Here is a 24057-nt window from a genome sequence, read left to right as displayed (position 1 = left end):
CACACGAAAGCACTGAGCGCTCCTCGAGTCAGTGAACTAAAACGATTCCTAAAAGATTCGTTCAAATCCCCCGACTCGTTCATAAAACCCACTTCAAGCTAGTATTCCAACTCTAATTGTTGAAAAAGACGCAGTTAATTTTGCAGCCAAAAGTGAAGTATACATTATGAGAAAAGCACCGTTTCTTAGGACATCGTTTATTAGACTTTGAGTGCGCGCGAGTTCAGTGCACTTGCGAGACTTCTATTTCAGTTTCACTTTTGCAGCCGAATCAGGAAACAAAAGCGGCGTATACGATCACACGAACCCGTGAAGTTTAAGATCATGTAAACAATCGAAGGTAAGATTCTCCCGAGTCATATTTCGCCATTTCAAATGAGCACCATTCACTATTTACGCCCAATAATTGGCGCTAATCGTCCTTATTACTTATTTCTGCATACTTTCTATATTGCGTGCATTTAAAGCAGGTGTGACGACTATGGAAAACCGAAATGATGAGAATGCTGTAAACCACTCGACAACTCTGACAAACAAACAGCGGGGGAATGAAGTCACAGTCCGACCCGCCACTTTAGACAGTGGGTCTGCCTCCTCCTTCTATAGATATAGGCAGCTTTCAAATGCTGACATTTAATAGTCTTTTTTTTTAACATGCTTATGGCATTTTATCACGTCTTGCAGACCTCTCAATTCATCAGCTGGCAGCCCATGGAGAGATTTCACAACTGGAATTACATTTATCCAAAGGTATCAATTGGTATACAATGCTTGCTTTAATAAATAAGGTCATCTGGCGCGTACTTTCATAAATAACCAAATGAATGAATGAATGTGTGTGTATACATCTGGGTAATTTTGCAGACAGCTCTCTACTTAACTGTCAGGATGAGCGAGGTTTCACACCACTAATGTGGGCTGCTGCTTTTGGAGAGATAATGATGGTGGAGTTCCTCCTTCAGAAGGTGAGAAACACACATTTTATAGCCACTAAGTCTGGACTACGTATGTATATATATATATATATATTACTTTTTAATCATGTTATATTATATCAGGGAGCCGATCCGAGAACACTTGCTAGAGAACGAGAAAGTGCCTTGTCTTTGGCCAGCGCCGGAGGATTTGCAGATATTGTTAATGTTCTCCTACAAAACGGTGTCGATATTGATTCCTATGACTGGGTACAAGTTTATTTATTCTGAAAATATCTGTGCAGCTTCATGAATACATCACACGCAGCCACATTTTCCAGATCTAAAAGCTTTCACTCTCGTAACAGAACGGTGGGACCCCTCTTCTGTATGCAGTACGTGGGAATCACACGAAATGTGTCGAAGCTCTCTTGAGTAAGTTTTCGTTCCATTCACGCATTTTATTAATTGTTACGATGAACCAAAGTAAGTCTGTGTTTAGGATGCGGGGCGGATATCACGTTTGAGGCAGACTCCGGCTACAGTCCTGTTGCTCTCGCTGTTGCATTGGGCCACAAAAAAGGCAAGGCATATACTACAGTATATTAATACGACAGATCGTACATTTTATTTGCATTAATTAATAACCGACATGTCTTCCATCTCGTCTGCAGTGCAAAAACTGCTTGAAGATCACGTTTTGAAGCTCTTTCGGGAACCGGTTTCTGTGTCTGGAAACACATGAAGCAGAGGGCCGCTCGTACTAGACCTTATAATAATCTTGCGTATATTTTATAGCTTTATTTTGACACGAGAGATGTAACAAACAATCAGTTTTTCTATCGTTTTTAATTAAAAACACTTTTTTTTACAAATCGTGTAGCTCATGTGTATTGACTTGACGTGAATATAATCCACAGTCTCTGTAGAAAGAAAGGAAATGCGATGAAAAATGGAGATCAGTTTATGCGTTTCCTGCGAGTAGGCGGAAATAAACTCCACATTCGGAGGTAAAGCGATGGGGGAAATATGTTGGTTGGCATTGCCGCCTCTTCATATTTCCGCTTTGTCCTTTTCTCAAAACATTACAAAACCTTCTCCCCCAGGATATCCAACGTGTAAACAATTATTCTTCCAAAAAAGTCAGCACTGTTTTCGAATACTATTTTTAGCCTCTGAACCGAAGGGGCATCTTGAATGGGAAAACTGTGGGTGAAGAATCAAGGACTTGATAAGCTTGGGATAAATTGAAGACACTGGCGATTTGGCCGTTGGCCAGGAACTGAGAGAAAACAAAAGTTTAAGTAGGTTACGCAAGTCCACTGACTTTGACGGAGTTCAGAAGACAATATGGGAGAATATGGTGATACATGCATTTATCTAAGCAGATGCAAAAACAAAAGGTGGTGACTGCTGAAAATGAAGAATAATATTGCACCATCTGGAAGGATATTTGTAGACAGTTGTTGTCCTCTGGATAGAAGTCCACAATATGTCTGAGATCCTCTTCTTTGGCACAACCTGCAGAAAACAAACGTTTTAAAACGTCTACTATTATTGTTAGCCAGTCGTAGATATAAGGCCTTGGGATGCAGTTCAACGGAGTAGCGATATTTCAGTGGTGAATGATTCTGCGTTTTGATTTTGTTGAATACGATTCAAATGGCTCCCTGAAAAGCCATTCATTTGGCGCCACACACTGGCTTAAACTGCAGAAAGAGTCGAACTACAATTGGTAAGGCTAAATCAAATGTTCATTGACTGTTCATGAAGCCAGGAACATGTATCAAGACGGCAAATACTGCAAAATAGAAACAAAATGCTAAGTTGAGCTATTTTGCAGCAATTTTAGGTTTTCATGGCAACAGCAATTTATGAAAAGCAGCTAGTTCAATCATTCTTTGACACCACTTGAAAAACACAGTACATTATTCCATCTACATAAACGTATACCATTCCTTAACAACCACCGAGCTCATTAAAGCCCATTTTAACGTTATACCGCGCAAGCTAATATCGTTTGTGTCCACTGACCTCGTAATTTGCAAGATTTTCCTGAAAAGCCTCCTTGGAACTGTAGCCTGAGCTCTGACACTTTCACGGGCTGCGGAAACTCCAAGACAACCCACTGGGATTCACCCTATTTTCAAAAATAAGTTGGTAAAATGGGTCACGAGGATGAGAAAAGCGCGCGAAACGTCGCGCCAACTCGGCCACGTTACCTGGTCGGAATTCCAGCACGTCTCCTCGTTAGAATCAAACATGAACTTCTTCCCGAACTGCTTGGCGTCTCTGTTCAGCACAGAACTCACCCTGCGAGACAGAAACTATATTGAACCTCTTCTAGCATAACATATAGTTCACGCGGACAAGAACGCGTTAGTGTTTATTGGCACACGTTTTTCTACCTGCTTTGCGTGTTGTTACAAATCAACGACTCTGCCATCTTCAGCTCGACCTTTCAACTGCGGGCGAACGAAGGCGTGCGTGATTTCACGACAGTAAGGGCAGCGTTCAATTCCTTTCTTTACCGTTAGATGTCGCTCAACAATTGCTAGTCAAGAAAGCACGTTTTCTTTGCTAGACCTACTTGTTCAAGGTGCGTGAAACCTACATATCGTTTATCAAAATTTGTGTAATTGTCCACAGAATAACCTCGGTGTCCATTTTTGGGCTCTGCTCGGTGTTAACAACCCAGAATACACATTTCCTTCTAATTTGTTTGTTTTTTTTAACCACAAATGGGTCTTGGGGTAGTTAGAAACGGTACTGAGGTAGTTTATTACGTAATTTTGGTACCGTGTCAACACTAAACGACAAAAAAAATCTGGGACCTGAGGTAAAACCTGCTGAGAACCAATGTTTTAGTATTACCGCGAAATGAAATTCAGTCCTGTTTATTAATTATCTAATTCCGTTGGAAATGCCTTTGTGTGTTTTTGAGGCGACGCAGAACATCATCTCTTTTGTCCTGCAGCAGTTGCGGCTTTCACCCGAAACTGAGGATTTGGCCATTTTGGGAAGAAATGTTCGTTCTTCCTGTAAATAGAGGAGCGAGATCAGAGTGAGAGTGACCGACGTGATTTTAATTAAGCTTTCCAGGTCCAGCTTGTTTGACTGATTTACAGTCTTCGGGCACTTGAGCAGATTGGCCCAAAGAGAGGGTTGAAATGCATTACAATCTCAAGATCGCAATTCGATTTCATCTCGATTTTTAACAGGATTAAACTTCCAGATGTTCTTAATGATTGCAACACTTAATCTCCGGCATCATTGGACTACACGAACCTTTTGCTGATCTGTATGCTATGTACAAAGACACTGTAAAATGGCTGACAAAATATTGTTTTCTCTCTTTGCCAGATCTGCTTTAGTTACCGACTAATCCTAGCTGAAGTTAATGGAGAATCTAAAAACCAACAAACATGCTATTGTTTTAAACTATATATACAACCCTAATTTCCCAATAAATATATTTTAAATTAGTTTCAAAGATAATTAATGTTAATGTATCTAATTCGTGTAGACTTCATTTATTGATTCAGGTCCCCCGATGGCAGAGTAGCTGAAAACAACAATCACAGCACAATCAAATTGTTCAATATTTCAGGTCACATACGATTAATTTGTTTGTGTAGAACAAAGTCAATACCCAAAACCGATTATCTTAAGAGCTTACTCTTACGGTATGCATTATATTAAATACATTTTATAAACATTCTTTTCATTTACACTTTAAAGTTAATTTACACGTTAAAGTCGCTTGTAATTGCTTTTTTTCTCTCGTTTCAGTCAACTGCATTGATTCAGATTTGCAGACTTTCCAGTTTTTAATCACGTTACTGGTTGATTTAGCGAGTTCTTTCAAGAAAATGGCAAATAATATGCTTGCAATGTCACACTTCATTCCAGCTCATGTACGACTAATACCCATTCAGTTTTTACCACTTTATTAACAAAAAAATTACGAGGAACTCTTTAATTCTTTCTAATAGGATTTCTGAGCGAGCAACCATACCCAATGGAGGCTGGATTTAACTAAAGGTCATATGTAATTTTTGTTGTAAGTGTTGACGGGTCAAGATTTCATAAAAATATTTTGTTGATTCCAGCACAGGAACAATTAGTAAAGTGTTTTTTGAGGCAGAGCTCATGTTATTCATGTCCACTGGTTGAAGCGACCCAAATAACGTACTGTTTAGCCCCTGTAATGCGACTTTTATAAAAAAAAAAATAATAATAATAGCAAATAAATGTGGTTTTCCCCCCATAAAAGGCTAGTTTTGGGCTAGTTTTGAGAAGATATTGGCTGGACCTGGCAACCCTGGTCACGTACGGCCATTTTACAGTAAAATTAAATTTGAGCAATATGTTCAGCATTAAGCTTTTTTTTTTTGTTGCTGCTAATTTTCAATCATTGCTCCGGTCTGACAATCCCCTCTCAAAGGGTGATATATGAATGGGACCTCTTTTTGCATGCCGTAGGTTGATACGATATTCACAGCCAATCAATTATTCTGAATGCGGTTTGATGTGCCACGAGGCACTCTGTGCTTTAATAAGCTGAAAATGCCTCCAAATAGAAGACACATCTGTTTGCTCTGGAGCAATTAGTTGTGTCTGAGCCGTTCCATGGTTTTTGGCAAGCCTCGCACTTGTCCCCGGCACCAGAATTTTCTGCTTCAATATTAGCGCGACTCATAATTAAACCCTTTAGGAGCGAAGCGCTTGCACAATATGCTCGGCTGCTTCCGATGCAAAGTGCAGTCGCTCATGCTTTATTTGCTTACGACTGCAAGCAAAAGATTTTGGTTATTGTCTCCCTCCCAGTCTTGAGGTTGGCGGTCATTATTCAAGGTGAACATGCGTGCTCCTGCCAGCACTAAATTACAAGAAAGATTGATGCACGGAGGAAAGAAGATTGACAAGACAAGGAAATATTCAGCATGTGCTCTAATGGCCTATTGTTTGTTAAATAGAACGCTTTCAGATGCTAATGGCTGTTTTAGTCTTTGTAATGGCGACGTTAAAGGGAAACCGGCTTGTGATATCTTTGTGCTTAGTAGGCGTATATTCACCATAATGGTGAAGCAGTTTTCTTCCCGTTGGAGGGAAAAATCACAGGCGAGATCTTGTTAACACCTCTTTTTTTTGTTACTTTTATACAGGAACGGGACTAATTGGAGGAATATTTGGTTTCAATACAAGTTAGGCTCAATCGACAACACCATTCGTGGCCTAATGCTAATTTCGACTGGATTTTGTTTGTTGCTTTCTTTATATATTGCTAAAATTGAGGTCACAGTGAGGGATTTCCAGCGGAAGTGAATGGGCCCATTTTATGGACAGTATAAAAGCTGAAATACGAAGCTCGTACGCACTTGTTTATTGCAACGTGTTTGTTGTTTGAGCCACAAAGTTACAGCATTACGGTATGCATGCAGAGTTTTTTTTTTCCCACTAAAGCCATGACACGTATTTGGTCATCTATGGCAATACCATTGAAACTTACTGTAATGTTTACAAATTAGCTTCTGTTATAGGTTCCTCGCTGTAGATTTTGAGATTAATTAGCACCCGGAATAGTTCTTTAAATCTCCCATTTCTCTGTTTTTGATCTTGAGAAAAGACTTAATCTTACATGTAGCTTCAACCCAGAGGAGAGATCTATTGCACAACCGGAGCAATGTCAGCTTCATCTCTGCAGCATAACTGCAGGGCTTACTATCACCTATTGGCAAATGACAGACCTCAGCAACGTTGTCCTGTTGTCAGGCCAGAGCACTTTGTCATGGTGCCTCGTGAACAGAGCAGTAAATCCCCTTGGCTATTGGTTCTACTGTAAAAACGACCTGCATCAGCAGGGTTTGTGAAGTGTGCCCACTTTGGTTTAAATACTCCACTGACGCTCGACCTAAATCGCCAAAGGGCTAGTACAAGAAGCGCCTGCTATATTGGAAATTTTTCAACACTCCATTTGGGACCAGTGCCAAGTTACCGCTGTGATTTGAGCTGTCTACCTAGGCAGGACTTTAAGGCACCATGAAGAAGCAGCATCTGCGGAAGCTTGTTTCTGCCACGGGATTAAAAAATAAATAAATAAATAAAAAAGGGGTAATATCGGCTTTCTTTGCTCGCCGTTTTACTCATAGTTGTCAATTGTGAGAGAAGTTTGAGGGAAATAAACTTTACATATAGTTTTTTTTCTTCACAAAATAATGTAATAAATCATATAAATAAAAGTACCAATTAAAAAAAGTTGTAAATTTGCACCTTGAAATTCAGATTTTTTTTTACAATATTTAACATATCACTAAATTATTACTTTTAATATAAAATATAATTTTTTTTTACATCTGTTTTTCCTCTGCCATGGAATAAAAAATAACAATAAAAAAGGTAATGGCAAGTCAACATCTTGAAATTCAGAATTTCACAAATCTCAAGATTTTTGTGTTTTTTAATTTAAATTTTTTTGTTTTTCACCACATATGAAAAAAGCTATGACTTTTACAGTTTATATCTTGCTAATATCAAATGTAAAACAATTGTGAGTTAATTTCTCACAGTTCTTCTTGCAATTGAATTTTGAGGTAATATAATGTTTTTTTTCCCCTGTGGATTTATTATTTTTTCACATCTCTTTTTTTCACCATTCAATTAAAAAATAAAAAGGCAATTTTTCTCAGAATTGAAGGTTATTTTATAATTAAGAAGTGGAGTCTTTGTGAGAAGTCACCATTTTTTCATCTTGTTCTAGAAACAAAACTTCCATATCCTCTTGACCCAAAAAAGTGACACTCAAGTATAATAAATTTTCATTTAGTACTGAAATATAGTGATTAAATAGTTACATGCTCCTGCTATGCACCTCTTACGCTTATTAGAATATTGTGTCATTAACTGCTAACCGTGTATAGTGGTTCAAATCAATCGGCTTCCATTTTAGTTAGTATGCTGCCTTGGAAGGCAGTTGCCCACCTGGGCTGTAGGCAGCAACACGGTTCACTGAGTTTGGAACAAAGCTTCGGCGAGCCCTCATGCCTTTAGTTATTTTAGAATTCATGGAACTTACCAACTAGGACATAAGAGGTCATTTGTTGTCATGGTGATTCAATTTGCGTGTTGTTAAACCCTCGCGCGGTGCATGAGAGTAAGTAATGTGTTGCAGATCAAATGGAAAATAAACATCTAGAGTGCAAATTAAATTAATATGAGTGCCATTTCAAAGCGCTGTTTAAAACGTCATCAAGGCTCTTTTACTCAAAAAGCCCTTTCCACATAAAAGACACATCATTTGCCGAACGGACTAAATTCGAAGGTCATGTTGCTATATGAACAAATTGACCGCCGTGTTCTTTTTGAATGTCCTTTTGTGTGCTCTTAAGGCCCTACGCTGTTTTCGATTACTAGTTTCTCCCCACTGTGTTTTCTTTCTCATTGCCTTGAATGAAAACGGCTGCCTCTCACGGAGACAAAGGTGTGAATCCTTGCTAGTTTTCCTTTTACTTGCACATCAGTTTAACCCTGCAAATTGCTTTTACTGCTGTTCCCACAAAGTAACACCTCGAATTAGAAGATTCCATCTCATTAACCCAGACATACACATGGCATGACAGCAGCTAACACCTGGGTGGCTCAGCATGTGGCTCTCTACATGAAATGTTAGTGAGAGAACCTAATAATACCATACATTTACTCAAATGCAAAGAGTCCACTGGCTCATTGCGACACTGTATATTTGTAGGGGTTCAGAGAGGTGGTGGTCTCGAAGTCCAACAGCTGCCAGAAGGGACTTCATCATGTCTGGGTCAATTCGGTTACTGCTAGTTCAATTCAAGCTCCAATATTGTCCAATCCAATTGATTTCGCTCTCAATGGCACCAATTTCACCTCATAAATGATCCAATTTCCATGCAAACTCCATTCAAACTCTTTCACTTTATATCCAATTTCTTCAGCTCATCCCCACATAATAGACGTGTCTACGCTCTCATTGCAGCTTCTCAAATAAGAATGATGAACCCTCCAGACACTTGGACCCGGTCTGTGACTACATTTCTGTTGGCTATGGGACAATGCTAGTGTTTCTAGCGGTGAGTAAGCCTGCTGTGATTAAGATCCACTGCATTGTGCAAACCCTGTGATATTCCTGTCCATTGCAATGCAATATCTCACATTTGCATGTGCGCAAATAGGAAACACTTTTGATGGGTACTTGGACTGCTAGCAATATTCAATATTTTGACTGGAGTTGGGTATCGAGGCGCTGACTGCATTATCGAAAAATGTCTTGTTTTTTTCAAGATGAAAAAGGAAAAATCAAATGTTTTGAGGTAATATTATCTTGTCGAAACAGATTTCATAAATTTAGCATTGGAAAAAGTATTGTTTATCTCTATCAACAAGTTGACATCATTGACATCATGTGAATGTGTGTCAAGTCTAAATATTTTTGAATATTTCGAGAGTATAGGCTATATTTAATTTCAAATTTATTCTCAAAATATTTAAACTTTATTCTCAAAATTTCAGCTTTTACTCTCAAAGTATTTCAGCTGTGTTCTCATAGTTTTCACATTATTCTCCAAATCAAAATGTCGAAATGACAGACTCTTCTCAGGTAACGTATTCCAGACCGTGTCCGTTTGGTCTGCATAAACAAAACACATAAACCCTTTGTTACAATAGACTGCAAGCTTGCATTCAGACGTGTAGACGGCTTGAACTAAGACATTTGAAAAGGTTTCATAATCCAGTTCATGTGGATATACATCACAATATGCAAGACAAGATCTGTTGCTACTTCGAGCACATTGGGACTTTAATCATAGAACAGCTCAAATTGCTCTGTCCCCCTTTATATGCAGCCCAAGTTGAATGGTTGAATTCTTTTGATCTTACCACGTCACTGAGTTAACCCAGCCATTTAACATAGCACTGGCATTTGGGTGCGGTGTCAGCGGATCAATGGTTTGGAAATGTCACTGGATGGAAGATTGTATATGACAGAGGAGGAAATTATTCGCAAGTCCATTTCTTATTCTCAGAGTCTTATACATCTGAGTCACGCTGAGCAATTTCCTGCAAGCAGGACGGTAACCCCCTTGTTGAACCAAAGACCAGAAGAATGCCTCGCTCCTTCCTGGTAGCTTAGCAACATGCTGAACATCTTTCGAGTCTTCAGATGCAGATATGTAAACCTTGTTTCAGGTCAATTTACATAACGCAAAGACGTGGAATCCTGATGTTGACACATAATTAGCTTCCCGTATGTTAAAAATATTGTTTGCTGAAGGGAAAACAATTTGAGTGCAGTTGGAAGAGTATTTGCTTAACATTTTAGATACATTGGAAGGTTTCAGCGTTCGGGAGGAAGGTTTTTTTGAGGAAGGACTATTTTTGAAAGAGCAGTCTCATCCTGAATGATTTCCTAAAATCAGAATTTGGGATGCAATGTTAATAAGTAAATAAGTGCTGACTTAAATTACCTTTAAAACGAACACCGAATCAAATGGAATTGCCTTGTTACTGTAAACATATTTTCATCCAATTATGTCATATTTCAGACTAAATTTTAATAGGATTATGGTGTGACAATCCATGGCCTACAAATCTGATGGCTTGGAACTGGATTAAGGCGCGAAATTTGATTGCCCTTTATATATATATATATATATATATATATATATATATATATATATATATATATATATATATATATATATATATATATATATATATATCCTTATGACTTCTCGGTGGCCACACTTTTTTAGCAAGATTTAGAGACGGACAAACCAACCGACTCAGCGGCATTTCATGACAATGCAGATCACAGATCAGATTAAAGTGAACAGACAGGTGTGTAATAAAACCCCAGGATCCCAAAGTCACAGAAAGTTCTTTTCACCAATGAATTGTTCGAAGAAAAATGTTCAAGGCCTTTTCTGCCAACAAAGAACAAGTTCATTTGTTAGGAGAAAGCACGGCTTCATTTCTTTGCTACGACAAATGTTGCACCGTGACTATTTGAGGCTATTCTCCATGCGGAGGAGTGCTTCATTTGTTGTTGAGTGTCAAATACGTCTTATCTTGTTTCGGAAAGAATGGAGCGCACATTATGTTCCATCAAGTTTGATATCGTTTAAATCCTTTCCCCATCATTGAATGCGGTGAAACTCGTGTCTTTATCTAGAGGGGCCAGACACACACTCAGACATCATGTATTACACCTGCTTCCTGTTATCTTGTTGGGATCTTCTTGAAACTACTTTGTTATGGTTAAAGGAATACTTGACTGTCAAAGGTAAGAAGCTGTGCATGCCCTTGAAAGTTTGAGATCTCGTAAAAATAGGCTCTGATGCTCATTCAGGACCATCAGAGCATTGGGAGGGATACTTCAGAAGCTAAACATCTCCCTGGAAGCGAGGAAGTCATATGGGTTTGGGACGACATGAGGGTGAGTAAACAGAATTTCCATTTCTGGGTAAACTGTTCCTTTAAAGATAGAGGTGAGCTTTAATCTTTTGATGGGTTTACTAAGCAACCATAGCAATCTCTGCTGTTCTGTGATCCGGAAAGTCACAAACGGCTTCTCCATGCTTATCAGATCCTGGTTTGCATTTCTGACGGATCAACATACACTCAGTATCTTCTCTCTGCTTTTGATACCCATCGTCACTTATAGTTACGAACGCCGTGAAACTCTCTGTTGAATGGTGTCTGTTTTTTTCCATTCTTACTCTTCTGATAACTTCTCATTCTCAAGGCCAATGCTCACAAGTGTTCTAGAATCCATAGACTCATTACTATGATAGAGGATCAGAGTTGAAAACATTGTTCAGCGAAGAGGACAAATAAGTTTGACATCGGGCTTGGGTTTAAGTACCAATTCAAACCAGCACACTTGCTATAACTCGAGGCTCATTCTGTTGTCTTTGATATGATGAGCTGTCCTTCAGAGACGCAATTTAGGCCCCATACAACCTCTGAGAAGCATAGCCATTAAAGACTAAATAAATCTCCCCTTGGGCCATGGGAACTTTCTTTTGATTGGGGTAAGCAAGCTATACACACGACACAAAGCATCTTCTGGGTTATAGTCTGGGTTATTGTCTGGGGCTAGTACAAGCAAAGCAGTGCGCTCTATTGTTTTGTCAAAAAGAGGTTGATCATTCAATTGAAATATTCCCACAATTAGTTAACTGAATAAGATAACAATAAAGCACTTCAAAACTTACTGACTTATGAAGATACGTGTTAAACGAAAGAGTTATAATATTAGAGGCAAAATGAACATCATTCCGCTATAGCAGACAATAACAGACAGATGAATCCTGTGAAACACATTATTAAAATGGCAAAAATTAGTCATTTTTTCCCCTTGGCTTTCAACCTGTATTTTTGTCTTTCATCATGTTCATTTTGAGCAAGTATGTGTTGTGGCTTAGTCAATCATTTCATTTTTTACTCTGTATGTGAATTTAGGAATGTCCTAATGGGTTGTGCAGGGACAGTGCCAATTAGCTTACTGCTTTGTAGATGAAAGGGTGATTCAGATGAGCGGTCAGGTTAACAAAGCCGTCAAATTGAAACGAGGAGAAAAGGGGGAACAATCGCACTGTCATGGCTTTGAAAGAGAGAATTGTCTTTGGGGGGTGTTTTGGACATGTTATGTGACGGATCTTATTGTTATGGCATAGCAATCCCTGGAGTGCCTCTCAAATTCACCGTGCTCTATCTCTGAGGGCAACAACATCATGGTACCTTCAAATTCCAGATGATACACGTAGAATATATTGACTAAGCTGCTATCTGTCTGTTCATGGTTTTTACCCTGTCCTTAATTCACCCCAAAGTGAGAGTTCTGTGATTGTTTACTTTTAGTTTTGTCACTCCAAACCTGTACGATCTTCCACAGAAAGCCAACGGAGAAGTTCTGAAGAATGTCTGAACTGCTTTCTTCAGTGCAACCAGGGGTTTTCAAGTTCCAAGAAAGCTGACATATGATTATATGTCAAAGGTGTATGAAGTAAGGAACATATTGAAATTTAAGTTGTTACTTACCTAATCTCAGACCCTGTTCACACAATAACAGGTATTTTTAAAACCGCAGCTATTTTTATTTGCTTTGGTCATTTGTCCACATGCAAATGCAGTATCGGGAAAAATCTTGACAGGGAGAAAATTTGTAGAAATTTTGTAGCTGATAAAAATGCTGCACTTTTGTAGGCTTCTGATTGGCCAACATGGCTTTACAGTAAGAGTTATATCGCCACGTATTGGTTTGGCAAGCTCTTTTAAGCACTTTATAGCATGTTTTTGCATTTTCACATGGACATTTTTTTTTCTAAACAATGGAGTAAAAAAATGTGGACCAAGTGTTGGTCAGCCACCCATCAACAATTAAATTTATTGAATGAAGAAGAGCACCATGGACATTATGCTATATCCATCACTTCCACAAAGTCATAAAATGTGTAAAAGCCATGAGGTTGAAAAAGTAAAGACAAAATGTTTGATTTTAAATAAGCGATCCCTTCAAAACTAAACAACATCAAGTGGAAACGACTTAAACAGCCCTTTATGCACTTCAGAAATGCTTTGACAAAACACTTTTTTTAGTAGAATAAAAATAAGACCAAAATACTTGAAGAATCTGGTGGGTTTCAAAACTAACCTGAACATACCAGTAAATCAATAAAGCTTGTGTCTAAGAAAATTAAATTTTCACATTTTCTGAGAGTTGCAGCTGGTTTACCAGGACTTAAATCCAAATCCTAGGTCGAATCTTTCATTTAATGGAGAAGATAAAGAAGAGGACATTTTGCTCTAAACATCAGCAAAAAGCAATGAAGGTGAAAAACGATGACAAAACCTTCCATTTTAGGTGAACAATGCCTCTTTAGAGAAGTGAACAAGCGGGTGGGTAGTGGAAACAACTTCAACAGCCCTTTATGCACTTTAGAACCCTTCGACAAAAACACTTTTCTAGCGAAACGAAACAGTTTTGTGCGTTGCATCATATACAGCCTGTGACTAAAGAACATTTTTACATTTTCTTTCCATTTTCCTGCACAAAACTCACTGATACTTGCATATGGTTGCCAAGACGTTGTTAGATTGTTGCTGTAATGTTTTTAGGGAAATCTCATAGGTGTGAAAGGAAAAGTGTTATTTTTAACCCGTTTTAGTGACGTTACACAAGACTTAATGGTTAAATTCAGGGTTTGGAGAGAAGCTCTTGGAGAATGAAGCACTTGGGCGTTTTTTTCAGACTGTTGTGCTCTGGCCAAGCATAACTGACAGAAGTGTTTCCTCTGAGACAAGCAGCTTGAATTGCTGTGGCCATCCCCCCGGCTTTCACAGTTTCTAGCCTCGCTAGCTTAATGGGCACTACCGCTCTCACAGAAGCTGCTTACCGAGTCCATTCCACGTCTGAAAAGGACACAGTTGTGCAGAATCACAGAGTGTTTCCCATTAACACAGAGCTTTCCCTCACACATAATAGGGTGAATCGGTGGAAATGGTGCTTTGGGCTTTTTTTAGGTGCTTTTTTCTGCCCTGCTCTCGTGAAATGTCATCCTGACAGTTGTCGGATTGCTTTCATTGCATGATAAAGTGTAAACAGTGAAATCCTCACTCGCTCAGGTGCCGCTCTTGTCAACAATGTGTTTTGTCGGAGAATCTGAACCTCGGGAAATTTCTTTCCAGATGTCCTATCGCTGCTTACCTCAATCCCTTTTTATTTGCCAAAGTCCTTTCAGACGGCGAGGCATCTGTTTGGTTTACTTGGATTGAAGGTGTATATCAGGGTTAAAACAAGTCAAGCTTCATCCACAGCATGCGTGGCTTGCCTTTGATCACCGCAGACAATTTTAAATAGTTTCAACAAGCAAATAATTGGATACGTTTCTAGGTGAATTAACATCTGGTTGTTTGCCAATGTGTTTTTTTTCTCCGATGTCAACAGTTCTTTTCTAGTGTCCTTGCGCAAAGTATCATTTTTATTTTTGTCGTTTTATGTTTGTCACAGGAGTTTGCAAAACTGAGTTTAACTATGTATAAGTTAGTAAGTGATTTTTTTTTTTTTTTTTAATCATGCCTTTCTCATATCAACACTTGGGATGCACCAATATTGAAACACTGGGAGATTTAAACAAATAAAATAAAATTGAATTAAATTGCTGGTAACTAAAAATAAGCAGATACTATTTGATTTAAAGTGCTTACACCTTTAAGTTTGTTTTAGATATCACTGTTTATAATATATTATAAGTATAGTATAGTATTACAATGAACACACATTTTCAGATTTGCAACATGCAACATTTAATTAATTTGAGTATTAATTTTAAGATTTAGTTAACTTTAGATGATGGCAAAGGTTATCTAAATCTGAAGACTTCATTCTAGTGAACATTAAATGATGTTAATGGTTATCTAAATGTAAAAATCGGTTAAAAAAATAATGCACAATAAATTTAAAATATTGTCTCATATGGTACGGATATTGTGTTCTAATATTTAACACGTATAATGTTTTTTAAAAATGTGCATTTTACCGTTTAGCCTGCAGGACTTCTTTGCCCCGTTGACTTCAGTGTAAATGCACTTCTGCAAACAGAAATGAAACCGACAGATGAATCGTATTTATTTTTTTTTCTCTGGTAATTAACAGCATCTGTGCCGTGAGAGATTGACTTGAACCTGGAAGATTTCTTTAACAAGTATGACACAAGAAGGGATCATTTGAGATGAAATCTCGTTCTGTCTTTTAATAGATAAGCCTATTTTTCCCCTGGGCAGAAAGCAATAGGACATCTGGCTGCAGCTCCATCAAGGAGCCATAACAAGAGACATATTTAATGTTCTTTTCAGATTGCGGGGCTCCTTATGGAAACACATCTGTGTGACACAGAGCATGTTGTTAGCGCATCTTACAGGATATACTACATCCCCGCTTTCACCCCTCAAGCTGAAGAATGTAATGAAGCTAGAGAGGGTTTTTATGATGGGTATTTGCGTTTGTAAATAGCTGTAGGCATACGTTTAGTCTTTCTATGATTTGTAATTGTGTTTTTTTGCTCACAGTGAGAGCACAGAAAGTGTGTGTGTGTGTGTGTGTGTGTTTATGGGTGGTGGAATTAAGCTTTTACCCTCTGTGTGTAAAACAACTCAGCCCAAGGACACTCTTTGATCCCGACATTGTCTCGGCCTGGAGGAAAGGAAGCGAGTTTACATAGCCTGATGGGTTATATCTGCCAATTATGATTTCTTAGGCCGACATCCACCCACACACGTTGACTCTTCCATCTGCTGTAAGGCCTGGATGTGTTTTGTATAATATATCCAGTGTGATGCATTGTGTCAGCGTTCAAGATAATGGTTTATTATGCCCTGACCACTTTTTCAATAATTTCCTTAACGTTATGTCATTCTATCCCCCTCAAGTTGCTGTTAACCACTATGATTAACCGATTGTTTATTATATTTACTGTTCATTTGCAAACAATGGAAACATGCAGCTGTTAAGCAGCATTTTAGTGTCACTGAGATACTATTGTAGCTTTACTGTTTTAAAATAGGTTTTTTATTGCTATTTTTGTATTTATTTATTTATTGGCTACTGTTGGATAATTAATTGTACGTGTTGATTTTCCCCGAAATGCTTGCATCCTTTATCTGTTTCATATTCATCACCCTTTCATATCAGAAAATTGCACTTGATCCAAAGTTTTATGACAGACGAAAGTTTTGGAGGCAGTGTGTAAACGTGTTTGGCACAACTTAAGGTCGCATTTATTTACTGAAAATTTCGATGCGCAATGAAAAAACCCGAACATAATATTATGTCATAAAAATCATATTGCAAAGGCTGTGATTTATCTTAAACGTGTATTAAATGTCTTGCTTTTTACAGTAAAATAAGTCATTACAAAGTATTACAATTATTTAATTCAATTTATTTATTAATATTAATCATGATAAAATAGTAAATGATCAAATTTAAAATTTTTACATCAGGATATTACCGTAACCTATTTTTTTCTCCCCAGAACTTGCTTGAATTTAATCTTGTTATTATTCATTTTAAAAACAATACTGTATGTGTTTCAGTGCATACATTCCCTTATTGCATCCCTAAATTGTTGATTTTAGCATTCTAAAGTGAACTGATTTAGGCAAAATAGTACAGAATTTTAATATCAGCCATTTATCGGTTATTAGCCATGACATCAGTACGATACAAGCAGATTTGTAAGTCATTACCGCAGTATTTATTGCACGGTAATCTTCTCAAATCTCATTTGCACACCGATACGAGTCATTCCAGGTTATTGTTGTTGTTGTTGTGTCTCACAACTAATTTTGACACGCCAAGTTTGAAGTAATAAAATCTAATACCAGTCGCTATTTATATTGTGTGTGTATATATATATATATATATAAGCGGCAGAAACAAAGCAATACTCTTTCTTCAATAACACAATACGGCTTTGATAAAGGGCAAAGTCTTGGCAAGGTTAACACAGAGAGCGCATCACGCCTGGTTTTGTTTCTGCTGTTTATTTATTTTTAATGTTTGCGCTGGGGGATACTGTCACTCAGCTATTTGTGTAGCGATGACAGTTAAATATATTTCCGGAGGTTGTTTTCGAACCAGCAATACTTCTTTTTGATCATGTGTGCTTACCTGAATTATAGACTGACACAATGATTATTATAGACCGACCGACTAAAACAACAGTGATGATGACATCAGACAGATCCTATTGCGCTGCTGTTTTTTCGCTTCATCTATTTTTATGAAGACTGTCAGCTACGGCGTTGATAAATGTAATACGCTTCAAGCTGAGGGACCGGTGAGGGACAATACTGTTAAACATGACATTTCATTAATTTAGCTGTATTTTTAATCCCTCAACTCAGATCGGAGATAAACGTTTCTTTTTTTTTTTTCCTTTGGCAAGTTGCATACAAAATAAATCGTGACGTTTTAAATGAGCTTTAATTAAAGTATGCAAAACTATTTCCACAGGTGAATGAAAATTCTGAAAGAGAAAAACGAGTATAATGACATATCATATTTTCAAGATATTAACTCAGAATTCTAAAGAAAAGTAAGAATTTTTATATAAGTTTATATCCCACAATTTTTGTTTTGTTTTTCCCCCCTTGAAATTCTGACTTTACACAGTTCTGTGTTTTTTTGTTTGTTTTTTTGTCCAAACTATAAAAAAAGCTGTTTTTTTGTTTTGTTTTGTTTTTTTGCTTTGCTTTGTCTTTTGTTTTGACATAAGTCAAAATAAGATTCAATAGGCTTTTTAAGATGTTCATGTAAATATAAAACATTGTGCATAAAAGCAGTGGGTTTCATTTTATTAACTTATTCCACAAATATAAATAAAATAATAATACATTTTTTAATTTTTTAAAAATAATAATAAACTGTAGTAATAAAAATTTTAATTTATTTTATTCTCTGGCATGTTTTTATGTTTTTCCTTTATCTCCATTTTTTGCTTGTTTTTTCCCCTTTATATGACTATTTCTTGTTTATTGTTCTGATGTATAACATAGTAAAATAAATCATTTAAAAAATTTTTTTTATATATTATTTAGCTAATTAAATTACACACATTTTTGAATTAGAAATATAAAATAGCGCGTTCTCATAAAACCTACTCCAGTAATCTTATTCACAACTTCATAAAATAATTTTTTATATTCTAGCATACTGGTCCGATGTCTCACGAAAGCCATAAAGGCTTTAGATATCCATGACTGACACATTATTACGTGCACTTACCTGCTTTGGAGCCTGTGTAATTGCTAATTAGGCAGAACGGTAATAAGTTGTATGTCTTTTGAGATTAAACCCCTTCACATTGGGCATATTTTTATTTTACAATGCTCCATTAATGTGTTGGGGGGGGAATTTTTATTATGTTTCGAGCTGTAGGTTTCTCTTAGCAGCCCACAACGGAGCGGCATCGCTAGTGGTCTACGTAGGTACACAATTAAAAATCCAATAGCGGCGTCTCGCACGCGGCATCATCCGAAATGCAAGCCAAAGGCAAGCCGTAATTTCTCACTGCTGTAGTGTGTTTATCATTTACACCCGACGAGTCTCCACATTTCACCCTCATCAATAATGGATCAGCTGGGCCCCCCGTCCAAGCAGCTTCATTTCATTCTCATTAGGATCTTGTGCTGACACTCTTCTTTTCTCCACGCTCCGTGGCGTCTCCGTGGCTTTCATAAAGGTCTTTAACCAGGCAGCCAACGCGGCATCATTACCAAGCTTTGTTCCCCCAACCCTCCCCCTCGAGCCGATGGCAAGTGACCAAGACGAGACGGGCGACCACCGTTAAGTGCTTATGTCAGTGGTTTCTGGGTCAAAGAGCTGTGCGGTAGGCCTGGCCCCGCGCCAGAGTCAAGTCAACGCTGTAATGCTAGCGGCTTTAGAGAAACGTAGGGCTGTGGAAGCGTACATTCGTTCTTTCCGGACATCGTCGACAGCGGATAAATGGATTAGAAGGGAAATTAATGGATTTACAATCAATCGGGAATGTCTACAGTTCAAAGTCTCCACACACTCGGCAGACGAGCGTTCGAGCACAATTTCGTAAATGAGGGGACTGTCAACTTTTTAAAATGAATTATTTTTATGTTTTGTGCATGCAGCCGTTCGGTGTTTATTCATGTTAGCTCACAGTGCATTAAATAATGTTAACAAACATGTTTAATAACATTTTTAATAATGCATTAGTAAATGCTGAAATTTACGTCGTAAAAATATTGTTATATTCAGGGTTTTTTAAAAAAACGTGTTTTCTGTGTTTTGGACTCATTTATAAATGGTCCATATGTTTTATATATGTGTTCGCAGACCCCCTGCGGTTGTACAGACCCCCAGGGGTCCACGGACCCCCAATTGAAAACCAGGTTTTATAAATCCATACCTTTGTTTTGATGCTACTGTAAAACCAAATAGTGCACATTTTAAACTAAAAAATTCAATGAAGGAAATTTGACTCATTTTGTCTATTAATACTCCCAGTAATCAGAGCACACGTTGTATTTCTGCATAATTTTCTCCAAGCATTAGATTATATGCATCTATTTCCCCAGATGAAGGCACTGGCAGGTCTGTGCATATTTTTGAATGGTTACAACTTGTTCGCCCGCCTTTTAACAAAGTACCATTTTCCTCAGAGATATTCATTTCACGACTTTCTGAGATCATACTTGCAGCAAAGATGGAGAGAAAAGCGTCGTTAAAACAGTCAGCTGGCGACCCATTGAAAATCATCCATATTGTGTTGTTCTTTTTGAGGGCCACTGCGAGGAGTCCTTTGTTCATTGACCGTCACATTGTCAGCTGTTTAAATAATGGATTTGTGTGGCAGTATGTATTACGCCTTGGCCAGTGTCCCTTGACAATACCGTTTTGAGGGAGTCTGGAACAATGGGGCATTTTTTTTGGAGACTATCTGTATATATATATATATATATCACCAGGGTATTTTCTCCTCATGTGGTTAGTCAGAGAAATCTTATTTCTCATGTTCATCCTTTTTTCAGTTTGTTATAAAGCCGCGGACAGCCATTATAGAGCCAATTAGCCTAGTGTTTTAAATCCTTACCATTTCCCTTCAAAGAGCCCTGCTGCCAAGTTTATATTTAGCTTGTGATTGGCGTTTATTCAAACATCCTGTATAAGAAATAATCTCTTTTCAATGAAGTATAATGGTTATTGTGTCCCTAATGTACGCTAATGATCAGCTGCAACATTTGAGGGCTTCAAAGTGAAAAAAAAAAAGAAAATCTCCCTCAGCTTGTTCATTATAAGATGAGGCATCACAACAGGAACACTGAGGAGAGGCTTTGCGGTTTGTTGTGATTTGTTTACACAGTAACATCTGTAATGGGATGACAGTGATGAATGTGATGAACGACTGAACTGGGGGTAGTGTTAAGTGAGTGGGCTTCTATAGGTCGGGTAAAATGTGTGTCAGTGGACCACGGCTTGGCCCCTAGGAACAGATTTGCAGCATCTCGAGGGACATCATTATTCTGTCATAAAACAGGGGGCAGGTCAGGTTCTCCAGAGCTTTTTTTTTAAGGCTCCTCGGGACGCTGAGATGATTTATTCATCTGCAAACAGAAGAATTGGTTGATGGGTTGGCTTACGAAGACAATGGGTATTCGTGTGGACATTTGTCAAATAATGGACAATGGGAAGATCATCTGGCCAATGCTATAAATGTACACATACACAGGCAATATATAACATTTCAGGCGAATTAAAGTGGTTTTGGTTGTTAAATCTCACAGAACTGGGATATTTTTGGTGAAACTGTCAAGGTTGGCTATTGGGGGTTTTAAAAGATCCATTTTGGGTTCCTTGAAAGAACCTTTCTGTAAACAGTTCTTAAAAGAACCTATATTTCTTGGTTTAATAACCTTTGTCCACCATAAAGAATTTTGTGCAGTGGAAAGGTTCCGTGGATTTTTAAGGTTCTTTGTGGAACCATACATTCCATTGATCCACAAAAACATGTTAGACATGGTAAACGTTTGATTCCATTACGATAAAACTATAAGACGTAGAAAATATATCATAATTGTAAGTGGAAATTGTTCCTCAAATTGTTGTTAGCTAAGGTCAATTTGGCACAATCTGATTTAGTCGTAAACTTTTGAGGCACTTTGTTTTTTTAAAAACAATGTTGATATCCACTGAAGTTTACGTTTCACAACAAAACGTTTTTTCTCATATTGATCAGTATGGAAACGCTAGGAACGTTGCTAAGGTTACCACCACGCAACGCGACTTCTACCTTTTTTTTGCGGTACCTTGGTTTTATTGTATAGTAAAAGTTCATCAACCGCGTTTTAATTGAATTTAATTGATTATCATTTGTATAACCGCAGTTCTACTACAAACACCGCAGTTGAACAAATGTAGCATACCCATGGCTGTGTATTAAATGTGGTAATTAAACCTTATGGTATATGCTTTTTTGGTTGTAAAACCGCGGCCAATTTTCCTAAGGAACGGTTAATGTAACTTCGTTTTGTTGCGTTCAGATAACCAGGAGCCAGGCGGACCCCCAGATTCTCTAGAATTCGCATCCTATGCGCCGCAATACATCTGCCCAGGCAAATGACCAAACAAAGGACGGAATCGCTGAAATATTGTGCAAAATATTGTCCATCCCCCCACCGAAGTCCACAGAGAATTGGCTATACCGTCTAACGCACTCTCTTGCCTAAGCATCTGCTCCGTTCATTCGGTGAGGTGAGGTGAGGGGGGAACCGCTGTGAGCCTCCGCTCGCGCTTTTGTTCAGTGTCTCTCCTCGCGACCGGCGAAGTGCGCGCGCCGTTTCGAGCTCCTCTCTGGACTCGGGCTGAGGAGAAACGACGTGCTCTTTGAACGGTTTCAGCGAAGAGAGGAGTTGATTTCAACACGTTTCTGAGGCTGAACAGATTTGCATGGTTTACCTCGGCGGCTGTTATCGGCCACTCCGCTGTATCTGAGGCGACGCGGCATTCCTGTGGACTTTCTGAGGCGACGACGCGCTTCACTTAGGAGAAGGTGAGAACAAGCGATGTCTTTGTGCTTAACCGATTGCGTCTCGCTTCGTCGTTAATGTATAACGTGGTGTAGGATGTTTTGTGTTCGGGACAGGCTATATACAGCCCCCTTGCCAAGCGCAGTACCTCAGTGAGGACAGTCAAGGGTGACAAAACCAGGAGCACAGCGATATTGAACGGAGAAGACTATTTATAAACCATTTTTGATGGCGAAATGTTGAATGTATGAGGAGTAGAGTGCCATATCATTTCTAAAATAAGATATTTGTGCAGTTCTCCGAGCATTTTACCACTTATCTCAAATATTAAGAGATTTGCAAAGTACTAGCGTGCAATCATATGCAATGTTCTCGTCCTGTTTCCCCCAGATCCACTCAAGTGAGTCATTTTCTTTGCCTTGATATAACCCCCCACCTGCAAGCTGTCATTCGCAGTAATGCCTTGATGTGAAGTGGTTGAAAGAAATTGCATCACAAACAGCGAGCGGGGTTTTGGGGATCGAAAGGCACCCCGCATTGTTTTTCTCCTTCGCAGAGTGTCGGCTGGATGCTGTTTAAAGCTGACAAGTGCTGAGCGCTGCCAGTCTTGTGCCCGCCTTGACGACAGCGTGATGCTGGTGGGAGAGGAAGACTGAGCCGAATTTCTCTTGGCATTCTGTCGTGACTGTCTCCGTCGTCTCTGTTCGGTCTGAACCCCCGAGTCTCTACCTGACGGAGCACTCCAAGGTGCTTCTTGCATCGGTCTGCAACAAGTCTTGATGCTGACAAGAGAAAAGTGCAAGAGAGTGACTTGTGAATGTGAAGATGTGTGTTATTTGTCAAAGAGCAGCAGGGATAGAAAGTGGTGCGAGGTTTGGCTCCAGGTGCCCTGGGGAAATTTCAGGCAGCCGTTTGCAGCAAATTGGTAACTGTGTGGCAAGGTTTTTAGCATTGCCCTCTTCTCTTCTCTTCTCTTCTCTTCTCTTCTCTTCTCTTCTCTTCTCTTCTCTTCTCTTCTCTTCTCTTCTCTTCTCTTCTCTTCTCTTAAATTATACCTTTTTGGTGTATGTCCTATGGCGCGTTGCATACCGAAAACAGTTTGCGTCGTAATTTTTGTTGAAAGTCGCCATTTTCCAGAGACACGAGCGATGCAACAAAGTTGGAGTCCAACTTTATGCAAATGACTTATGCGGTGACTACCAATGAGAGTGCAGACTGGCAGATATTGCAGCATTTTAGAAAGTAACGCACAGCATTTCGGCAAGCTCCTGCAATTTCCGGCAAGCTCCATTGCTTTTGTTTGGCTTTAGTTGTATAAACTGGTTTATTCGAATTTTAACTCGAATTGGCAACAAAGAAACAGCAATGTATTGAATTAAACATGAAATTCTGAAGCAGAAAGATAGCATTTTAAAATGTTATTGTATTGGAAAATGTACTCCACTAATGTTTTATTTACAAATTAAAAAAAAAAGAATGCCCTTTACATTAAAATTAATGCCTAAATTAATTTAGGTTCAAAATGTATATCCAATTATTTCATTAAAAATGTTTT

General features: G+C 38.4%; 2 protein-coding genes and 1 long non-coding RNA gene across 5 annotated transcripts in view; 2 read left to right on the top strand and 1 right to left on the bottom strand.

The window, feature by feature from the left end:
- Positions 1-102: 102 nt before the first annotated feature.
- Positions 103-1789, top strand: rfxank (regulatory factor X-associated ankyrin-containing protein). 2 transcript variants are annotated; one of them, XM_043223152.1, is made up of 8 exons: positions 103-340; positions 471-581; positions 685-750; positions 865-965; positions 1059-1184; positions 1283-1349; positions 1417-1497; positions 1589-1789. In XM_043223152.1, exons 2-8 carry the CDS (start codon positions 482-484, stop codon positions 1657-1659), a joined length of 612 nt encoding a protein of 203 aa, XP_043079087.1. In that variant the 5' UTR covers positions 103-340; positions 471-481; the 3' UTR covers positions 1660-1789. The 2 variants fall into 2 exon arrangements, with proteins under 2 accessions (XP_043079087.1, XP_043079086.1); XM_043223151.1 differs by having other exon boundaries at positions 468-581.
- Positions 1745-3450, bottom strand: LOC122327676 (nuclear receptor 2C2-associated protein). Of its 2 annotated transcripts, none has more exons than XM_043223153.1 (5): positions 3323-3450; positions 3137-3227; positions 2949-3054; positions 2353-2435; positions 1745-2196 (listed from the first exon to the last, which is right to left on the bottom strand). In XM_043223153.1, the coding sequence occupies exons 1-5, from the start codon at positions 3358-3360 to the stop codon at positions 2083-2085; spliced, it is 432 nt and encodes a 143-aa protein (XP_043079088.1). In that variant the 5' UTR covers positions 3361-3450; the 3' UTR covers positions 1745-2082. The 2 variants fall into 2 exon arrangements, with proteins under 2 accessions (XP_043079088.1, XP_043079089.1); XM_043223154.1 differs by having other exon boundaries at positions 1745-2122; positions 2368-2435; positions 3323-3447.
- An 18623-nt stretch (positions 3451-22073) lies between these two features.
- Positions 22074-24057, top strand: part of LOC122327858 — a 46196-nt gene continuing 44212 nt past the window's right edge. The window contains exon 1 of the long non-coding RNA XR_006247729.1: positions 22074-22525. This is a non-coding gene — a long non-coding RNA (uncharacterized LOC122327858). The remainder of the gene's footprint in view (positions 22526-24057) is intronic.

The sequence above is a fragment of the Puntigrus tetrazona genome, chromosome 22 (assembly GCF_018831695.1).
Source record: "Puntigrus tetrazona isolate hp1 chromosome 22, ASM1883169v1, whole genome shotgun sequence".
NCBI classification, from domain to species: Eukaryota; Metazoa; Chordata; class Actinopteri; order Cypriniformes; family Cyprinidae; genus Puntigrus; species Puntigrus tetrazona.
This window is presented reverse-complemented; position numbering and strand designations above follow the sequence as displayed.

Excerpts from the sequence above, each read along its gene's own strand:
- LOC122327676 (XM_043223153.1), bottom strand. The coding sequence starts at position 3,360 with ATGGCAGAGTCGTTGATTTGTAACAACACGCAAAGCAG. Across the intron at positions 2,436-2,948 it reads AAAATCTTGCAAATTACGAG|GTTGTGCCAAAGAAGAGGAT; the intron begins GTCAGTGGACAC and ends TGTTTTCTGCAG. Across the intron at positions 2,197-2,352 it reads TACAAATATCCTTCCAGATG|TTCCTGGCCAACGGCCAAAT; the intron begins GTGCAATATTAT and ends GTTTTCTCTCAG.
- rfxank (XM_043223152.1), top strand. The coding sequence starts at position 482 with ATGGAAAACCGAAATGATGAGAATGCTGTAAACCACTCGACAACTCTG. Across the intron at positions 1,350-1,416 it reads ATGTGTCGAAGCTCTCTTGA|GATGCGGGGCGGATATCACG; the intron begins GTAAGTTTTCGT and ends GTCTGTGTTTAG. Across the intron at positions 1,498-1,588 it reads TGCATTGGGCCACAAAAAAG|TGCAAAAACTGCTTGAAGAT; the intron begins GCAAGGCATATA and ends TCTCGTCTGCAG.